Consider the following 21,204-nt stretch of genomic DNA (forward strand, 5'->3'; position numbering starts at 1 on the left):
GTATGTAAAAATGCTCCCTGACTTAAAGAGATAGGAGCTCAGACAGGCTGAACTGAGAGGCTGCATAAAGAGCCAGTGAAAGGTAAAGGAGCTTTTTGAACTTTAAGTAATGCAAAGATATTTCAGTTGAGTCCCAGAATAAAAATATGGGCCCGCTAATGTGTATAATCTGTCCCCTTTAAGAACGGGACTGGGTATTTTCATCTGCATCACACTTCCTAGTCTCTCTTTAGTTGAGCAGTCGTGCATCCTACTTTGCTCTATTTTTCTTTTTATATCAAAGTGTTGTGGTTTTCTTGAAGTGATTGGGGGACATCAGGTCCCTGGTCTACTAGGAAAACCATTTCAGTCTTAACCCCTGGTCTCCATGGCCCCACTCAGGTCCTCTCTGAGACCTCTCCCACCCAGTCATCCAAAGGCTCCACATCCCACCGACTCTTCCCCTCGTGTTCGCGCCAGTCTCCTGAGATCAAACCAGCCAGTGGTCTAGGTGGGCACCTCTTCTCTGGTGTGTGTGTGTGTGTGTGTGTGTGTGTGTGTGTGTGTGTGTGTGTGTGTGTGTGTGTGTGTGTGTTATCTGTACACCTGAGAGTGTGTGTGTATGTGTGTGTGTGTGTTTGTGTTATCTGTACACCTGTATGTGTATGTGTGTGTGTGTGTGTGTATGGGGGGGAAGAGAGGGTAAGAGAGAGAGAGAGAGAGTTTTTGCCAACAGACACACTGACTTCACAACACATTTATCTCCAGCTGTCATCAATGATCCTCCCCTATCACAAGCCCTGGCTGTGACTTCTCCCTCAACCTTCCACCTTTCCACATCTCTCGATCTGTTTTTCTTTCCCTTCCTTTTTTTTCCATCACTCCCCCCCTCCCCACTCTCTGTCTCTCTGATGGTCACATAACTTTCGTCTCAGCTTGGCTTAGCAGCGGCCAAACAGGATCAGACTCCAAAATATGTAGGCAAGAGGTCAGCGGGGAGAGTTGCATTAACAGCCGACTGCAGGATCTCTGGTGTCACATAGCGTTCAGCGGTGCGCCCTCCAGGTGATAAAGTGACAACAAAGGGAACATACTGTAGGTTTCTGTCTCTTATTTCTGTCCTCTTTGAAGATAAGATCTCATCACAAGGCGCTATCACCTGTGTTTGTGATTTTAATGAATTCATTTAAAAATAAACCATATTGCAGGACAGACTTTGAAATATAAATAGTCCCAATTCCATACTACATAGTATGTACTATTCCCTAATTGTCATACTTTGAAGTTAGTAAACAAAAAATTGGAATTTACCATTTTGTACTAGCAGGAAATTATGCAATAAATGCTCCGATGGACGTCATTCAAAAGTAAACCTAAATAGGTCAAACTAAAAATTTAATACAATAAGGATTTTATGTTTTCCAAGGTCATTTTTGCAGCTTTATGTGTATAGCATTGTTGGACAATTGTGTGCATCAACAGCACAATCAAGAGTTTGTCTGTTAATACACATAAAGCCTGCTTGGATTCAGTTTGTTATATGGAATTGGTACAAAGTGCACAACCGTCTTTGGTGCAACAGTGAACCCTTTTAAGTTAGATGTTAGATGTTTCATTGAACCCTACCAAAGAGCACAGAAAATGTTAAAATGCCTCAAATGTTCCAAATCAGCTGTATCAGAGAACTGTTTACGAACCACACTCAGTCCATTAATCAGATTTAACCCCAAAGAAAAGAACCCTTGAAGGACTTTTGCTTGGCTGTGTGTACAGTTCCCAAAGGGCATCTAACCTCCAACAACCTGCTAACACGGTGACTCTCACACGAGCATGAAAGGCTGTCATCTAAATCCAGACGTGTGTAGAAAACCATGAAACCATGAGTGTGTGAACAGGGAGTGGAAGGATTTTGACACTTATGCTTCACTGGGAGTTCATTCACTCAGCTCCATTACACCATGTCACACTTTACAGCTTGATGTTACTGAAGAATATGTTATGTACTTTTAAATATTTTAAATGTTCAAATTATTGTTGATATCAGTCAGTCTTTATCTTTTGAGTCGAGAAGGGCAGTGGATTCATATGTGCAGTATAGGGCTGCAGCTATTAGTCAGTGAATAGATTAGTTAATTGACAGAAAAATAATCTATGACTATTTTGGTAACTGATTAATCGTTCAAGAAAATTGAACTGAAAACTTTCAAATATTTCCTAGTTCCAACATCTGGATAATGAGAATTTAACTGAATATCTTGAGGTTTTGAATTGTTGGTCAAACATAACTAATTTGAAAACGTCACCTGTGACATTTTTCTCTATTTTCTGACATTTTACAATACATTACATTTAATAGACGTCTTAATATATCAATTAATCAAGGGTATAATGGGGCAGATTCATCAATAATGAAAATAATTATTAGTCACAGCCCTAATACAGTATGTTATGCTGAGTAATGTTTTTGCATGCAGTTACAAAGAAATGTACCCCAGAAAAAGAGATGATTCTTGTTGAATATGATTATTTTAGTATTAAGACATCATGATGCAACTAAATAGATATATGCTGTGTAAGAAAGCAGAGTAGCTTATACAAAGTGTCCCTAGTAAGAAGAATCAATCATGTCTAATAATGAAATTAAACTTTATTTATATAGCACTTTTTAACATTCTTTACATGGTTGAACCAGGATTTAATCCTTTAAGGACTACAAATCAGATAATTAAAATAAAACTTAAAACACTGTAGTATAAGATTAGAGTATAAGATTAAAAACAGCAGTAAAACAGCAGCATTAATAAATGCTTTATGTTGTCATTAACACCAGGCAGACAAGAAACAACTAACAAGAACTTTCAAAGTGCAGTATGGTGCAGCGCTGCTTCTCCCTAAATGCGTTAATCGTAACGTCACTCATTGCTTAATTATCACAAGTCTGAAAACAGCAGTTGGTTCTGTGTTCACTTGTCATCAAAGGAGCTCCGACTAAAGCCCCCTGGGTTTTATCTGAGTGGAGCCTGTCAGTTTGTTATGTATAGTAAGTGTAAGGTTGTTGAGAGGAATCCTCCCCATTCATCACCAACACCCAACAACACAGTTCAGGTCACAGACAAGAGCAGCAGGTGTCAGGGACGACCTCTGCTAGTGAGCTGGTTTTCATACCTTCATGCTGTTTATAGAACAAAAAGAATGAGACGCACTCAACACTGGCGCCTGCCCAGCTCCACAGACAATATCCTGTACTCTATGTAGTCTAAAAACTCAATATTGATGTAAAAAGTAGATTACAAATATGATAAATTACTGTTTGATACCAATAACTGCAACTTCCGAGTGTTTATGCCAGAGCAAGGGTCTGAAAAAAATCCCATTTCCACACTTTGCCTTTTTGTCACGACTCTCCTTCTGCACTCTGCATACAGACACACATTTGTCCTGTAAGCACTCTTGTTTGCACATACGCACACTTACACACACACCCACATAAACACACACAGGTCTTATAGATGCGATCAATGTTGTGAAAACCTTGTAGCGTACATGTCATCGTTTCCAGGAAGGAAAAACAGCCATGTAGAATTTCTCAGTTACTCTGAAACCTTTTAAGACTGTTATCATAAACTATTATTTGAAATAGTTTTTTTCACAATTGAATGTAGAAGATGAAAATGTAGTTCGATGGTTTACACATTTTCTCTGAGATGTGCACACACTCATGCCAAAAACTCCCCATAGCAACAGTTTGTTATAAGTAATAACGGCATGGTGTGTGTGCTCAAAAACTAATAACATCCGATCACACCTCCACTCCCACCCACCCGTTCCACCCATCCCTTCATCCCGCACACCTTCCCTCCCCTCCAGCTTTTCCTTACACAGGCTCGCTCTGCTCTGGCCTCTTCAGTGCCTCCGCCCTCGGGGTGTCCTGTAGCGCCCCCAACCTGCGAGACTACGTCCGCACGCACCACCACCATCGAAAACCACCCCTGTCCCCCGGCAGTGTGCCGATTGGCATGTTTGGTATGTTCACGCCGCTGTCTGCCTTTCCTCACGAGGCGGGTCCTTTCATCTCTGTCCTTTTTGGGAATATTTTGAGAATATGTCTTCTTTTTTTTTTCATTTTCTCTTTTTTTTCTCTCTTCAGTTACTTTGATTTTGGGGAAATTCAGTCACTTTTTTTGGGAGGTCAAAACTCCCTTTCTTCTTCAGCTCCTTTCCACAAAACAAACTTTAATCTTCAGCAATTTCAGTCTATTGCATCACATTTCTTGAGTGATTTACTTCACGGTGTGCATGGTAATGGCACTGATTTGACAGCAAAGTGACTGCTGTGGAGCAAATGCTGAGCATGCAAACTTGCATTGGACTGTGTGATGTGCTGCAGTTATTGGAGATCAATGTTCTTACAGATCAGCATGACCACTTACTGATCGCACCGCTGTCTGCTTGGGTTCGGATATGTTGAAAATGTTCTCTCTGTGCATGTTGACTTTTGCAGTTCGTAGATCCTCTCTCAGGGAATTTAATTTCATAATCCTCTGTGAAGTAGTCTGTGTGTCTGGAAGCCAGGAGTCTTGGCTTTTTCATTAATTACAATTTGCATTAATTCTTACATTAAGAAAATCAGCCTGTTATTTGGAACATATATTCTCAAAAATCCAATAATCCACCTTTTTAAATAATCCCCAGTCGGATTCTTCTTCCCCATCCATTTTCACTCTGTCTCAAGCTGGTAATGGTGAGTACAAGCGAGCTGTTTTCACCGCCACCAGAGGTCCTTAAAGCAGATTTAATTATCCCAAACACCTGGATTTATTACCTTTCTCATGGTCACAGCTGTTTAGTCAGACAAGTCTGTTAAGTAGTTTCCAAAGATAAAAGTGACACATCCACAGGTTAAGTTAGCAGCAGATAGTTATACCAGCAAATCATATGAATGCATATGTATCAGCACTGAGCAAAACTGCAGTTATTATTTCTTTCCCCGCTGAGGGTTTTTAAATACAGGAAACTGAGCTGCTCAGTTTGTCCACTGGGTGTCACTCTGACTGCAATGCTACACACCGCCAGGAGCAGACACATACATCCTCTCTCAGTTACATCATGCTATGGACTGCACTGTGGTAGACAGGTGAGGGTTTGGACTGACGTCAGCGCTGTTCATTTAAGGGAGGAGAGGGTTGCATCAGGACAGCATATTCATCCGTTATAGTGTAAATGTGAAAGGAGGTTCAAATTATTCAGAGATGAGAAAGATCTTTAGTGTGGATGACAAGAATGCTATAGAGAGCCTTACGATCCTTATACGCCTTTGTCCGCAGGTTTAATTACAGTTGCATTCACATTTATCAGTTGTCTCCACAGCTCCGCCACCCCCACTCCCCCCCCCCCCCCCCCCCCCCTCCTATGTGAACAGTGAGGACATTTGTTAAAGGAATAGTTAAACATTTTAGGAAATATGCAGATTATCTTTCTTGCACAGACTGTACAGTGAATATGAAGCTTCAGCCAGGAGCTAGTCAGCTACACAAAGACAGGAAGCAAAGGATGAAAAAGGGGAACGGTGCTCCAGTCCAAATGCAACAAAACCAACCTACCTGCACCACCTCTAAAGGTCTCTAAATTAAATATTATTCACCCACCGAGGACTTTATTAGGAACACCTGTGCAGTCTAGTATTTTGTCTCACACAATTGACATATAAATAAAGTTTTAGAAACAACTTCAACTTTTCAGTTGAATGCACACCGATAAGACCTCAATAATAAACATAAAAAAAGATTACCTTTTCTGACAATATCAACAAAAACTGAAAATGTGTAGAAACTATGATAGAGCTGTTGTAATAGATTCCACTGATGTTCCTTATGAGGTGCTCGTTGAGTGTATATGAGTGTATATACCATGTAAAAACAACCATCTACAGTATAGGGTGTTATATGGAAGGTGCAGTGACTTCCTGAGGTCTTCACTGGTTGCCTGGCAACTCAAGGTGAGTCTAAAAAGTTACTACCAAGCACATAACATCCCATAAAACCCCAATGTCTTAACTTGTGAGCTTTAGAGGTGCTTTGGACAGACCCCTGCTAGTTGTTTTACTGTCTTTGTGCTAAGCTAAGCTAACCAGCTGCTGGCAGAGCTTCATATTTACTGTATAGACAGGTGAGTGGTATCGATCGTTCTCATCTAACTCTCTTGGCAACAAAGCACATTTCCCACAAAGGTTTAACTGTTCATTTAAGAGCTAAAGGTCAATAGCAGTCCAAGGAACAAAAGAAAATAAAGGTTGGCTTCTCACATCGTTTCCTGTCACAGAAACACTCAGTTTAGATCAAAATCCTGCGTCATTTCTCCTCTGTGTTTATTATTCTTCAGCCCAAACATCCATCATTTATTCTATTCACTCCACAACCTTTTCATTCACTTCTCTCTGATAGCTTATCTCCTCTTTGTGTATTCAGAGATGCCCTCATTTTCACGCATGTCGGTTGGCAGACAGACGTTGATGAATCGACGTGCCAACTCTCTCTCTCTCATTCTGTCTGTCTCTCCTCTTTTTCTCCTCATGTAAAACACACATGGCAACCAGGCAGACTCAGGTACCAGCAGTCCCAGTAATACCAGTTACCTTTCTTATCTCCTCAGAGCTGTTCTCTATGCCGGCAGTAAAGAGATTTTCTGTGTCGTTTGCCAGGCATCCGACTAATGGTATGTCTGCTTTTATTCAAGTTTATTTCGACACTCCTCCAGTTTTCCTGATATCTTGCATGATCCTTTTTTTTTTGTGGGAAAACATTTCCTGTGTTTTCTATTTTTTGGGGGTTTGACGTTTGACTGTGTTAATTACATTAAACGTCTCCAAGATTAAAAATTATTCTCCAGAGTTTCTGTTTCATCACCCCACACCCCTCGGTGTTTGTTGTACCTTGTGTTGTTTTTCGGCCCTCACCTCTAACACCACCTGCTCTGCCTGCACCTATTTAATTCGCCTCTCTGATCGTGCTGTTTCTCCACAGGATGGTTGTATTTACAGTTTGTGGAATATATCTCCTTCCTTAGATATATTTCCACATGTAGATTATATGTGCACTCCTCATAACATATTCTCACCTGCACTTTTTTTTGTGAATTATAAATCATATTTCTTTGAATTTCTTATTTTGGGGCGATAAAATTCACTGTATGTGAGCTGCATTCCAGCAAATTATTGAAAAAAAATCCTCACAAAATCAGCTGGTTCTTTGCGTGTAACGAATAACAGTCAGGAGTCAGATGTGAATCTCTTTATTAGTTTGCTGGTTTTTGGCTCCCATGCATTTTTTCCCTTTCTTTTCTGGTTGGATGTTTGTACCTACACACCCAACAAGACAAAATGATGGTATGGTTTAGTTTCAGTTGTTGTAATTCATTATTTTGGATGGTAAAAATCTAATTTATTCAGTTTATTTTATTACATTGCTTGTTAGGATCACACTGATTCAGTAAGATTTGCTATTTTTTAATGAATCATCAAATTAGTGCTAGAAGTGTATACAAGCATCTCTTTGTAATATCTGAGATAATTAAAACTTGCTTCTTTTTCTTCTTTATCAAAGCCCCGCTGGATAGCAAGTGATTAAATGCAGTAGTTCACCAGTTTTATCACCTGGTCTCTTACATGGCCCAGTCTGTTTGTGAGAGGGTCATTCTGTCTTCAATCTCTATTTATAGCTGGTAAATGGCTTACTGTGTAATTCAGAAATCTGATATAATGTTGACAGGTGTTTGGACAAATTTCAGGGAACCACTGCGATGTGTGTGTGTATCAAGTACGCAGAGTATGTTGTTGGCTTTAGCTCAGTATGTTAATTAAATTTAAGACCATTACAACGTATTAAGAGACAGTTACGTAATGTAGAGAGCAGTTAATCCAGTATATACAACAAACAGCATTAAAACAGCAACACAAACAAATGTAAAAGTCTTTTGGTTTTCCAGCTTTGTGCCTTTTTAGTTTCATTTTTAGAGCAGTTTTAAATTGATTCCAAAATTATGTAAATTGCATTTTCAGGTTAGTCGATTATCATCAAAATGTCCAGCAGTTAAAATTTAAAATGCGCATATGTTTGTAAAGAGCATATTGAGGCATACTAATCAGGTATTTAGCTGTTAGGGTCCTTTTTTATTGAAAGAAAACATTTTTCAGTTGTATATTTTCTTTTTTTAATTGAGTCATAAATCACTCGGGTCACATTTTCACAAAATCAATGTAAAGTTTTGGAGAGAAAGGCTTCTTATTTGTTGACCTGAACTCACACGTTAGGAAGGACGGTGAGTTGTAAAGGACTGTATGAATGTGTTATTTATTCTGATTCAATTTACCAGCTCTCTAAGGCACGAGCACAAACATATTGGGCTCACCGAGAACATTAACGATAATTAAATATGATGCACGGAGAGAAGAGCAATCACAATCATCTTCATCCTCACTCACAGGCTTGTTAGTCAAATTTTAATATTGCACAGTGAACTCGAGTGAAAATAAATTGTTTAGAAATATATTGTTTGTCTTGTCAGCCGCTCTGCCGTCCACTTTGGTCCACAATTCAACAACTATCGGATGAATTGTTACACAGACGTTCAATGAATCACACATATTCATCACACCTCAGGATGAATTTGGTGGTGATCGTATCGAAACTTGAATTCATCCAATGCTTTGATTTATGGCTAAATATCTGCAAAACTAATGGCATTCCCATGAGCCTCAGCAGTACGTCTTGCTTACTGCTTATTAGTGAATGCGTGTCAATACCTTAAACTATGATGGTGAACATGGTAAACATTATACCAGCATGTTAGCATTGTCTTGTGTAGCAGTGTTTGAGCAACAGCCATATTACGTGTGATTCTTGCTTTCATTAAATATTTGAGGTCTTCTCAGTCTTGTACGGTCTTCTTAAAGCTGTTCCCTTCGTTGGTGTTTGGGATCAGAAAATCAAGGCTCAAATACACATTCTTTACTTGAGGGTGCTCACAGGACTATATTTTTGACAGTGTTTGTGCTTGAGCAGTGTTATTGATGGTACGAATGTCTGAAGTGGAGTCTTTTCTGCTCTCTGTTGACTTTTCAGCATCGAATTATTGCCTGTTATTGACTGCTGCTGTCTCTATTTGACCGAGGGTTAACTCTTGTTTGAACTTTGTTTGCTTTGAATGGTTGGATTGCGCCAGTTGTTTGTGCTGTAGATGAAGTGTTGTAGTGTTGTTGTTCTCAGACATAGTTGATCTACATCAGTCGTAACTGAAAGTTCAAGACCTGCTCTGATCCAATAAAGGTAGAGATTGAAATTGAATTTTGTTCTTGATTATTTATTTCCCTATTCAGACACTCAGCTCTGACGCACAAACACATTTCTGCTATCTCCGTGCCTTTCTGCTGCACAGCTCCTATTACTCCTCTTGTCCTCCTCCTGCTCCACTGTCTCTTCCTGCTCTTGTTCTTCAGAGCCGTCAGATGAGCTCCTGCTGGGGTTTGCTCCTCTGGCTGTGGACGGGGCCATGGCCCACCACCTGCACCACTGCCCCTACCACCTTCGTCTCCTCAAGACCTGGCTGAAGTCTGGTCAGGAGCTCACAGAATCTCTCTACGGTCAGCTTCTGTAGCTCTCGCTCATTTCCCGTCGCCTCCTCCGACTCCCTTTAGCCCCATTCAGTCAGTGCTGGGGCCAGAGGGACGCTGCCGATGCCAGTTGAGCTTTGCATCTGCTGTAGTTCACTGCATTCTTTTTTTACAATCGCGCCTGTCATGTTGCCCTTTTTTTTCGTGTTTCTGCCTGTGCATTTGTTCTTTCTTCTCTTTTTGTCTGTTAATCACATCTGCAACATTGCTCCATCAGTCCACCTGTAAACACATTTTCTGTCCATTTGCATGGCTGCCAGATGGTAATACTCAAAGCAGGAAATATCCTTTTTTCCTCTGCAGACTCAAAGTCTCAGTGAAACGCGCCATTATCTTCCGTAATGTGACGCCGTCCCAAGTGAAACTGATTGTTGGATTTCATCAGATCATTCAGATTTGATCTCTCAAAAGAAGCCACAGCTTAGCGGAGCACCACAGAGCTGCACAGGGCTGCTGGGTCTTCCTTACACATACACACAGTATGGTTAGAAAGAAAGAGAGGTCGAGAATTAGGAGGAAAAAATTACTAAATTGGACTACTTTCTATAGAAATGCACCCCCCCTGTTGGGCAAACATGAGAAAGGGAACTAAAACCCAACTGTTACTGGGTTTTTGAGGCTGATACGATAACAATATTTGGAAGTTCAAGAAATCCCTGAGTTATATCCGCCTATAGTAATTATTTTCAATGTAAGCACATAAAGTAAACAAAGAAACTTCTCTCGACTTTTTTCTTTGATTTTTACTCCTTTTTTTATTTATTGTGACCAAGATATGTACTGTGCAGGACTTCTTGTCAGTGCTCTCTGGTGGACAAACTATGTAATGGTCACACTGTTTCTGAATTACCTGAAATCGAGTTTGGCAGTTTTTTGTCACTTACTGGCCAGCCTGTACACTGATATGATATATTAACCTGACCGATGTATCGGCATTACACAGTACCTTTTTAAGTCAGTTTTGTCCTTCTTTGCACAAAACTAGACACCTACTGTACCATTTCCTAAACTAGAAAATAGTATAATAATTGCAACGAATTATGTTTTAAACTGTTTAACAATAATGTGCACAAGGAGTACTAATTGCTCTACATGCATGCTGGATGGACACTTGAATACCGGCAAAATGAACTCTTTGTATGAAAGAGTTTCAGCCTTTTCTCACTGCATTGTGTGCATGCTCTATCCTGAGTAGTCGGTGCCACATTGAAAATGCCCTTAAACTGGACATTTACTCAATGATGAGCTCTGTCTGTGGAATAGAGCCATGTGTTGGTGGCACCGATTTGGCCCTTGCACTGGGAGGTCAGGCTCTGCTCCCCTGTGTCTTCCCCAGCACTCACAAAGCATTTTTTCCTGGCCAGGTGGCAGATATTTCAGCGTCTGTTGAAAGATCTGGGTCATCTTCTCATCCCTCATTTTAATTGGCTAATTAAGTAGTGGCCTGTTCATAAAACACTGATTTTCTAAAGTATTTCTGGAGCACGTCTTGGCACATTGTGTCACCTTAACAGAACTTCGCAATTATTCCTTGCAGTCACGGATGACTGTCTGTAATGATGTGCAGATGTTTTCTTTTTCTACAGGCGTCAAGTAAGATGGAGATGTTTTGGCAATGTGCAATGCTTTCTCACATAGAAGCATCTTAATATCACTGTGCTGTCTCCTCAGTCCTCTTTGTGTTTTCCTGTGTTGGTAAGTGGATGTGTGAGTGGTGCAGTGTAGCGTCAGGATTTTCTGCTCTCACTGAATCTGGTGCGTGAGCTGAATTTGATATCGACATGGAGAGACTGCAGTAAAGAAGGGAGGAGGGGAAAGGCAATAAATGCCAGCTTGTGCTAATTTTTATATTAGTTCTGCTTTATTAAAGAATGCAAATTAATAACAAACTAAATGGGTGAAAAGATGCAGTTGATTGACATTTATTGAAGCTAAAAAGTGAGATGTGTGATGCAGAATTGATGTCTGCTGAGCTACCGAAACACGCCCTCCTGAGGCTTTGTCATATCAATTACAAAACAGGTATTATTATTATTATTATTATTATTATTTTTCTTCTCTTGTCAAGGCTTTGGCAGGAAGACCTTGGCATGTTGAACATTAACCTCGGCCAACTTCCAGTAAAGAGAAAGATTTCATGATAAGTGGAGAAATACAGTTTAAAACTCTTCAAACAACTGTTAAAGCAGCTGTCTGTGATGGATTTTTACCTTCTGATTCTGTTTTTGTTCCTGTTTCGGTGGTTGTCAGATAATTGGCCAAAGTTAAGCATGTTTGCTAGGTTATCACCACTATATATGAAGGTTCCCATGACGATCACAAACACTAAGCCCTTCTACTAAAACTTGGATGTGAAAACGATCAACTGGGGAAATTCATATCTCTGTCCCACAAGACCTTGAATGGTTCCCGTCCATTAAGTGCCGCCTTTATTTCGTTCCGCTTGTGTTATTATCCTAGACAAGCTATTTCGGGGAGAAGCCATGGAAAAATTTGTAGTCATAGCACATTATTCATACAGAAATGCAGCGCTGACCAGCATGCTCTTAGGCTAGATGGATGAATTGGAAGCATTGCTTCGCCCTCCATCCATTTCCTTTTTATGGTGTCGTTTCATCATGGTGTTCTTTGTCGGGCTGCTCTGAATGCCACTGGACTGTATTTGCTGTAAGTTTGTGTGTAAGCGTCAGCTTGTCATGGCACAGCTCTATTTGTGTTTACAAGTTGTGTTTCTCAGCTCATGTTCATCTTTTTTTTATTTTTTGGCATTTTATGAAAGAAAAACACAAATAACTGATTATGTCCATACAGAATCTGACAACTCAAGATTCAGCACATGACACTACACCTTAGCTGGATTATTACATCTGCCTTCTGTAAGATAACAGGGCTGTGGTCAATTCACCTCCAAACAGGTCAATTTACTAATGAATTATACTTAAGACTACAATACATGCAGCTATACCCATTTTGGTCGCCTCTGGCCAGAGTCCAGTCTCGCTTCAGCAGACCAGATCATTGATTCTACTGTATCTCATTTTGCATTTAATTTTTCCCGAATGGGATTATTTAATAGAAATAACTAGGGTTGGGCATCATGGTGAGAAAAACACTGAAATTTGCCAAAAATCATACAGTTTGCTAAATAATGTAAACTATAGTCTGTAGCATTTCTCCCTTCTGGAAATCTCTGGATGTACTATGGTAGAACTGATGAAATACTTTGTCACATATTTCCATCTGGTTGATATATCTATAAATAGTTGTCAACTTAATTCCCAGAACTTCTGCTTATCTTATTTATGTCGCACCTTCCTTTTTTTTTCTCCCAGAGGTGAGCAGCTCGTCTCCAGCTGGTTAAACAGTTTTTTTTTAGATCTTATATCTAACTTTCCCTTAAATAAATATAATTTGAGTTGCAGTCTGTTAATGAAGTTGAACACCATGACTTAACAGCTACCATGACTGCCAGGATGCAGCTGAACCGTTACTTAGACATCCGACCTACAGTGTAACTTAATAAATCATGTTATGCATCTCCTGCTCATTATGCAGACACATAACTCTGTAGGGTTTTTCAAAAAATGAGCAAAATGAAAGAATTTATCATCTCCAGTGAACACATTAGTCAGACACCAGAGCTACCATCAGTCTTGTACATCCAAAATGCAAATGAATCAGAAAAGAACAAGAAACCTGTTTTAAGAGCTGCCTAGTCTCAATATCAACATACTGAAGTGAAGAAATACTCTATTTGGTTTGAATTAAAGTGAATTGATCCTCACCCTCTTATGTGTACAAACTATGAGATACCACATTTTTTGTTCATCTGGTCTTACTAACAAAGGAAAATAACGCCAGCCACCAGCGACATATTGTTGATGATATGTTGGCTGACACATACTCGGCTGATAGGTTTGTGTAGTGTACCTGCTGTCAGACGTCAGACAGGAGTTACACTTTGTAGAAGGTAGCAAACCACTGATTGAAGATCGTACAGTAGAATAAAAGTCTCTCTGGCTAGTTAAGGAATGGAAACGTCTGGTCGAGTTTGGTATCTTCTCGTCAGTATATGGCATTGAAAGAACAAGCTGTAGAAGAGCCAACATGCACAGAGAGCTTTAGTGTTAATAAACCGCTCTTCCACTTCTGAAGGAGGAGCGGTATGAACGGCTGCCTTTGCATCTCTTTTTCTTTCTTTTCCCCCCCTGTGTCTGCACTGCAGGTTTTGAAGGCTGCTCCATGGTGCCCTCTATCTACCCGCTGGAGACGCTGCACAACTCGCTCTCGCTGAAGCAGGTGGACGAGTTCCTCAACACCATGTGTGAGAGCAGCAGTGAGGCCCACGCCAAGACCATGAAAGGTAGGCCTGCCTGGAGAAGCTGCATATAAGTATCATACACTCAAACATCTTTCCTCATTGTTTAGCTCTTCATTAATTATGAGATGCAGGTGATGTATTTCTTATGAGTTGCCTATCCTGTTATTCTTGAAACTACATTTGAAGAAGTGGGAGTCATCTAATATTCGAGAACTAGATGATTACATGTTCAGAAGATCAGATATTCTCTTTGAGTGAGTGCACTGCTCCTACAGTACAGAGGCTGTTGCATTATGAGTTTTTTTTCTGAAAGCTTGATTAGATGAACACAACACGAAGGAAATGTATTCATGATGAGTCCGAAGCCCTAACACTAACCTGACATCGTTTCTGTAGAAAGAGACCATTGTCACACAAGATTAGGAGCTCAAAGAGAGTGAGACAATCTAAAAAAAAAAGAAACAAACTGCAGGAGAAAATCATTTTTATGACTTCCAACAGCCTGAGTGGTGGGTGTGTGACTGACAATCAAGCCACACAAATGTGATTTACATTCGGCTTTAATGGGAGTGTTTCATGTTAATGAGAGAAAAGGCTCTCTTGTCCTTTGGATTAGGGAAAGAAGGAGTGTTGTATCTTCAAGTAGCAGATTAAATATGCCATTAAACATGGTTGCTTCTCCAAACCAGCCATTGTGTCAAGGCCGGATTCATTTTATATAATCATAAATTAAGAAAAAAATCATTATCAAGCACTTTTCTGATTCTGGTCATGTTTAGAGGATTTTTTTTTTAAGTTGTGTATTTATACATCAAACACCAGTGCAGATGTCAAGGAGACTCCAATCTTTAAGTAATTGGACATTTACAGAATTATTGTGTTGGCTCTTTACTTACACACATTGGATTTTAATTAAAAGAGTGACTATAAAGTTAAAGTACTTTCACTTTAGCCGTTTACCATCACATTAAAGAGCAACTTCACAGCCGTCATTGACAGCAAAAGAATTTACAATCGTGACTCAAACAGAGTGACGCTATGCAGTTACTTCCTGTCTGCTTAAGTTGAGTGGCAAATGTATAAAAGGGCTCTGATGATGTGGATGTAAAAATTAAAGCTGTTAAAGCAGTTTCATTTGAAATCCAATGAAGACTTGACATGAAAAAAAAAAGGCTTTCCAAATATTTGGGCTGCAGTATAAGTCTGATGGGAAATGAGCTTCTGTTTATGACATTTGGAAGCTGATTTGTGTCTGTGTGTGTGTGTATATGTGTGTGTGTGTGTGTGTGTGTGTGTTTCCTCTGTCTTCGCTCCAGCACTGTCCGGCCTGTTCGACTCTCAGAGCCAGACGTCTCTCTACAGCCCACAGCAGCCTCTGTCCTCCTCTGGATCTGAGACGTCTCTTCGCCCGCCGAGCCAGCCCCTATGGCGTGAGTGTTTCCAATGATTTTATGCCATTATGTAATATGAGGGGCTGCATTTATCTCCCCTCTGATACAGTAGATGTCTGTATATGGATACAGCGAGTTTATTAGACGGAGGTTAAGAAAAATCCTCAGACTGTTACTTCAAAGAAAGATATAAGTATTTTTCTTCATGCACAAGGATCCCATCTAGATACATTTATTTTAAATTATAAATTTCAACTGTCAGGAGTAATTCTAGTCAGCTAAAATGATTCATTTACTGTGGCCACTTAGCGGTTATCAATTTCAGATTCAGCTGTGAAAGAGGCTTTTAATCCTCAGCTGCTCTGTGGACAGACTGATGCAGCACTGAGCAGCTCCCCTGAGAAAAAACGAGTAACTATACGAATGAGAAGCTGAGCTGGTAGCAGGAAAGACCCTGCATGCTCAGCAAAACCTGGACCAAGATGAAATAAAAAAGCCCCTCTGCAACTCACCCACCTTCAGTAATGACCTTCATGTAGATGGTAGCAGATGTGACCTGATGGAGACTCATTTATCAAAGATGACCCAGAGGTTACATGATGAAAAGGTCACATCAGCAAGTCGACACGAGTCCTTGAACAAAACACAGAGCGAGGGAAGTAACGAGTTATTGTCACTATTGATTTATCTGTTTATCTTTTGAGATGAATGATTGTTTTGTCTATGAAAAGTGAGAAAATGGTGAGAAGTTTACATCATAATCTCCCAAAGCCTGAAGTGACTTGTTAAAATTGATGGTTTTGTCCAAAAATCTTCAATTTACAAAGACAGAAAATAGAGAAAAGCAGCAGATTCTCACATGTGTGCTTGATTTAAATGACTTAAAGGATAGATTCCCCATGTTTCAAGTGTGTCTTAAAACAATAGTCAGGTACCCTTATGAATACTAAGCATTAGAAGATCCCCCAGAAATGTGATGGGGGACACTCAGTCCTTGTTATGAGCAAAAAATGTAGTTTAGAGATACTTTGAGGCTTCAGCAATCTGAGTTAAATTGGCTTCTGCAGTTACAGACAATTTAGTCAAGATTTTCCTCTCAAAAGTCAACAGTGCTTTACTGTTAGAGTAGAAGTATAGTAACAAAAAGAGGGACTTTGGCACTAAAAAGACTGTAACATTGAAAGATCTCAATTTGATTTGACTAATTTAGACAGCTTGAACATCAATTTATCTTAAACTTTTCAATATATTTTTGCATGGAAGGAGGACTGTGGATTTTGTCCCCTATCACTTGCAATGACAGTGCATTATGAAGGAATCCCTTAATAGTCCGTATGAACAGGAGGAATGATTATGAGATAAGAAACATATCATTGCTCATATGGGCACCTAAGTATTTCTTTAGGACAGACTAAAAATATATTACAAACCTATTCTATAAACATATTGATCAAAACTGATATTAAAAAAAAAAGGTTAACAATTAATTTTCTGTCTATTGACAGCTCAAATTTCTCTTGCTACTGTAGCCAAGTGCTTTCTCATGGGGGATTGTTGGGTTTCTGTAAAATAAAGAGACCAGTCTAGATCTGCTCTGTGTGAAAAGTGCCTTCAGATAACAACACTAATTTTGGCACTTTACAAATAAAATACAATTGAATCGTTTTTGGACCCCAACCTGAACAAACATTTTAAGTAGCTTTGGGTAAGAGCATCATCTAAAAACCTCTAAAATGTGAATATTAAATGACAGCTGGCTCTTTTCACGAACATCCCGCATTCTTACAAAATGTGTATGTTAGTAAACGCATAAAAAACACATCTCTGCCTCCTCTGAGCCCCCAAACTGTCAGATGAATTAAATAAGGGTGTAAATGTCTGGCAGGCCACCCTGTGGGATCCGCTTCAGTTATAAAACTTCAGTTAAATAGGACTTAGAGAACATCACAGCCCCTTTAACTACGCATTCTCCTCTTCTTTCCCTTCTTCACCTCTTTCTCTTTTTTCCCCCTCTTATCCCTCTGGGTGGTGAGATGATTAATTCAACCTCTAGTCAGTGTTTTACAGATTTATGAAGCATCTGCCTTCAGATTCTTCTTTACTTATCTTCTCTTATATTTCCCCCTTGTCTTGTGTATTTATGTACTTTATTTACATAGTTCTCACCCCGGACGACTTTTTATCTCTCAGACCGTCTTCTCTGTGTCTCCTCTCTCCGTCCCATCGGTACCTGCTCCAGATCGGAGTTGCTGTAACTGCTGAGAACTAATTTAGCCTTGTTTATCACGTGGTGTTGCATGCTGGGATGTTGGAGGTTAGAGCCGGATGAATAGGACACTTGTTCTGCTGCTGATGTGAAACTGTGACACAGTTGTTAACAGTACAGCTGCTTTCCAAGAACAGGACTGTGTCACTCAGAGTCCGTCATTGAACATTTTATGTGTCAGAAAGACTTTGACTGTGTCCCAAATCTAAGCTAACTCTAACAGTCCCACATGCCACTCATCACAGTATACAGTTTTTGCAGTTAGTACAAATGTCACAAACTAAAGGACAATGACACAAAACGTCCTGCAACAGACGTCATATCATCTCAAACCTCAGACAACCAGCCAATCGATTATATTAAAATTATTGCTTCTTTTCCCTTATTGCATGATGGACTAATGAATTTAGAAGTGTATCAAACAAAATTATATCAATTAATCTGTCATTTATTTCCACTATTAATCCCTTGGTCATAAAAATAAAAAATAAAATAAAGACAAACAAGTCCTCAAAACTGGAAAAAATGCTTGAACCCTAAAAATGACTTAACCCTCCTGTTGTCCTCAGGCCAAGGAAAGAAGGAAGGAAGGAGTGAGGAGGGAGGGAGGAAGGAAAAGAGGAAGGAAGTAAGGAGAGAAGGAAGGAAGGAAAGCAGGAAGGGAGGAGCCTCGGAATGAAGGAAGGAAAGGAGTAAGGAAGGAAGGCAGTGAGGAAGGAAGGAGCAAAGAAAGAGGGAAGGAGGGGAAGAATGAAAGAAAAATTAAAGAAAGAGGGAGGAAAGAAGGAACAGTCAAAAGAGATGGGGTCAATTTGACCCGGGAGGACGACAGGAGGGTTAATTGATTATGAAGATAGTTTACAGATTAATTTTCTATTGATCAATTAACGGACTTCTCATTTCAGCTGTAATATATATATAGCTGTTTCTAAGGTACAGTACGTGTTAAACAAGCATATTAATCAGGAACCTCAGAGAGAGCAGACTGATTGCACACTGATTTGTTTGCAGCCTTTAAAAGCACAAACATTTTTGACACTTCTGTCTTTTCCCTCTGAAGTTGTTATGTCTGATCTGATTCAGCTTCATTATGCTGGAGTATGTGCAGACAAAATGCTTTTCAGCTTGATGGTGAAACTTCTGTTTTGCATTTGTCTTTTGGTTTAATTCCTTTTCCCCACTCCTTCTGTCTGTACATGTATCCCTTGTCTCCTTTTCTTCTTCTCTTTATGATATTCCTGCAGGCTTTACACTACAATGCTATGAGCCAATTAATGCTATCTTCTACACGTAGTTTTTCCTCGGTTCGTTTATGCTGCTGGACCGAAATGTCCACCCACACCTCACTACACACTTAGTTAGTTTGTACTTTCAGTCTGGGAAGCACAGTTCTTTGCTCCATATGAGTTTAAAATGCCCTAAAATGTTCATTATTTCATTGACTAGTGAATGGAGGTAAAAATCTGAACATAAATACTCTTCATCTTTACCTCCTAAGACGATATTTTAGTCAGTTTTTAAAAGAAAAACCTTTATTTAACAACTAAAACCCTCCATTGAGATGAAGTATTTTATCAAGACTGTCCTGGCCAAGATAAGCAGCAACAACAAGACGTGCAGACACACATCAAACAAAACAAAATATATCATATAATCAATAAGTACATCACGGCCTAAAATAAGTGAAATAAACTGAATACTGATCTAATGTAATCCATAAGACTAACACATGTAGATTCTTAAATATCCCAAAACACCATCAGCCAGATGACAGAGCTCACAGATTTATTGATTTAAGTTCACAAAGAGAAACCAAAGTTTGCAGTTTTAGATTGGAGAAGGTTCCTGGCAGAGTTTGCAGCAGATATAAAAGCTCTTTTACCGAAATCAGTCTGGACTTTGGGAACTATTAATAAACAAGAGTTCAACCTGTTTAAATAAGGTGGTCGTAACCCCAGACTGGCTTAACTGATAAATATGAGCCAGTGCTCCAGACAGCAGGAGGCTAAAGAGGACCAGCTGACCCGTGTGCTCAGATTAGTGATATACCTGTACACACATTGACGTAAATGTGGTTTAATTCATGAAAACAGTTTAGATTAAGTTCTCCTTGGCAACCGGAGATAAAGCAGCGAGGGGATGACGCTGGGATTTTATTATTATTCTTGTCGTGAATCACTGTGCGTAATGTGGAGGGACCTCTGTGTTCAATGTGGAGTGAACACAGAGCCCCCCCCCCCCCCCCGTGTTCACTTTGTGTCCCTCCACATTATGCACGTACAGTAACACATCATACCAGCCCCCGACTCTTGAGTGGCTCAGAGCAGCAAGTAATGAGATGAATTCTTCCATCAGGGAAGTCCAGTATTTATGCCAGAGAATGTCAGATTAAAGAAAAGGTCAGAGATGTTTGTGTGGTGGATGCTGGGATGTTTCTGAGGTTAAAACATAATTAACTGTATTTTCTGTGTGTGTGTGTGCGTGAAGACGGCAGCATCCCCTCCAGTGCTGTATCCAGTGCGGGCCCCTCGTCTCCGATCACAGAGAGCTCTGGACTGAACTTCAGCTTCAGTGAGTAGACTGCATCTATAAAACACAAGGACTTCTGGGTATCTGAGGACAAGATCTGAAGACTTCAGTTTGTCCGTCTTTCCCTCCTTTTTCTTCTGCGGCACATTCACATAAAGACACTGGAGGAGATGCTGATACTGGAGAGAGAAGCCAGCATTCAGACATTTAACCACTCTGACTCTACACATGGACCCTTCTGATGTACACGACTACATCCCATCACCACATGATCCGATTCCCCGCACCAGACAGTGACTAAACACTGGACCCTCAACGGTTAAAAACCTCTCATCCCTTCATCATCACCTCGACACAGTCAGACAACAGGAACCTGCTGCGACTGAGTAACCGCGCATCAAGCCAATAATCGGACCAGTTGTGCCTTTCGAGTTTTAATTTGGATTTTCAGCCTTCGCTAAAACGAGAATAGTAGTTCCTGCTCTTTTTATCTCACGCACACCAGCTGGCTCATTTCTGACCTTACAGTACATGCAGACATTCAAAACTGAAATCCAAAGCGAAACTGTGAGTCAGCGTGTCAGCCGTCATTGATTTTTGCTTTGAAATCTTAAGAAAAAATAGAAGTGTCCTTATGTTTGTTCACTGTTGTGCTGCAGCAATGTGGTGAACTTATCACAGCCTTGTTGGTTCTTTTTCAATTCAAGCCAAAATTCAGTGACAGCTGGCTGCATGAACCTGCAGTTTGTGGCATGTTTCAGACACAAATATCTGCAGGTAGGCTGAAAGTTTGACCCCAAATGACTGCAACAACAAAGCATAAAACCAAGTGAATATTATTTCTAAATAACTTCCTGGCATTGACCTTCTGAAGCCAGTTTCAACGTCAAAGTATTACTAAAGGAGCAGCTGCAGGTGACTGTCATATATAAAGATGGACATCATGGTAAAGTTAGGAATCTGACACTTAAATCATTTCACATATTAATGGGTTAGGTTGGCAGTTGTCTATAATTGTCTCCTTTTCAGAGTCAAACCAACAATGATCTACTCA

The 21,204-nt window shown here is 39.9% G+C and overlaps 1 protein-coding gene across 4 annotated transcripts in view; it reads left to right on the forward strand.

Annotated features, from left to right (window-relative positions):
• ppip5k1b (diphosphoinositol pentakisphosphate kinase 1b) overlaps positions 1–20,399 on the forward strand; it is a 55,384-nt gene extending 34,985 nt beyond the window's left edge. Inside the window, exons 25-31 of one of the 4 annotated variants that reach the window (XM_053320042.1) lie at positions 382–508; positions 3,847–4,002; positions 6,628–6,690; positions 13,869–14,006; positions 15,281–15,394; positions 20,109–20,192; positions 20,309–20,399. In XM_053320042.1, the coding sequence (XP_053176017.1) occupies positions 382–508; positions 3,847–4,002; positions 6,628–6,690; positions 13,869–14,006; positions 15,281–15,394; positions 20,109–20,192; positions 20,309–20,361 (735 nt within the window). In that variant the 3' untranslated portion in view covers positions 20,362–20,399. Of the gene's footprint in view, positions 1–381; positions 509–3,846; positions 4,003–6,627; positions 6,691–9,469; positions 9,614–13,868; positions 14,007–15,280; positions 15,395–20,108 lie in introns of all 4 variants that reach the window. The other 3 variants (XM_053320043.1, XM_053320045.1, XM_053320044.1) reach the window with 3 other exon arrangements.
• Positions 20,400–21,204: the final 805 nt, after the last annotated feature.

This window comes from Scomber japonicus, chromosome 5, assembly GCF_027409825.1.
Source record: "Scomber japonicus isolate fScoJap1 chromosome 5, fScoJap1.pri, whole genome shotgun sequence".
Taxonomy (NCBI): domain Eukaryota; kingdom Metazoa; phylum Chordata; class Actinopteri; order Scombriformes; family Scombridae; genus Scomber; species Scomber japonicus.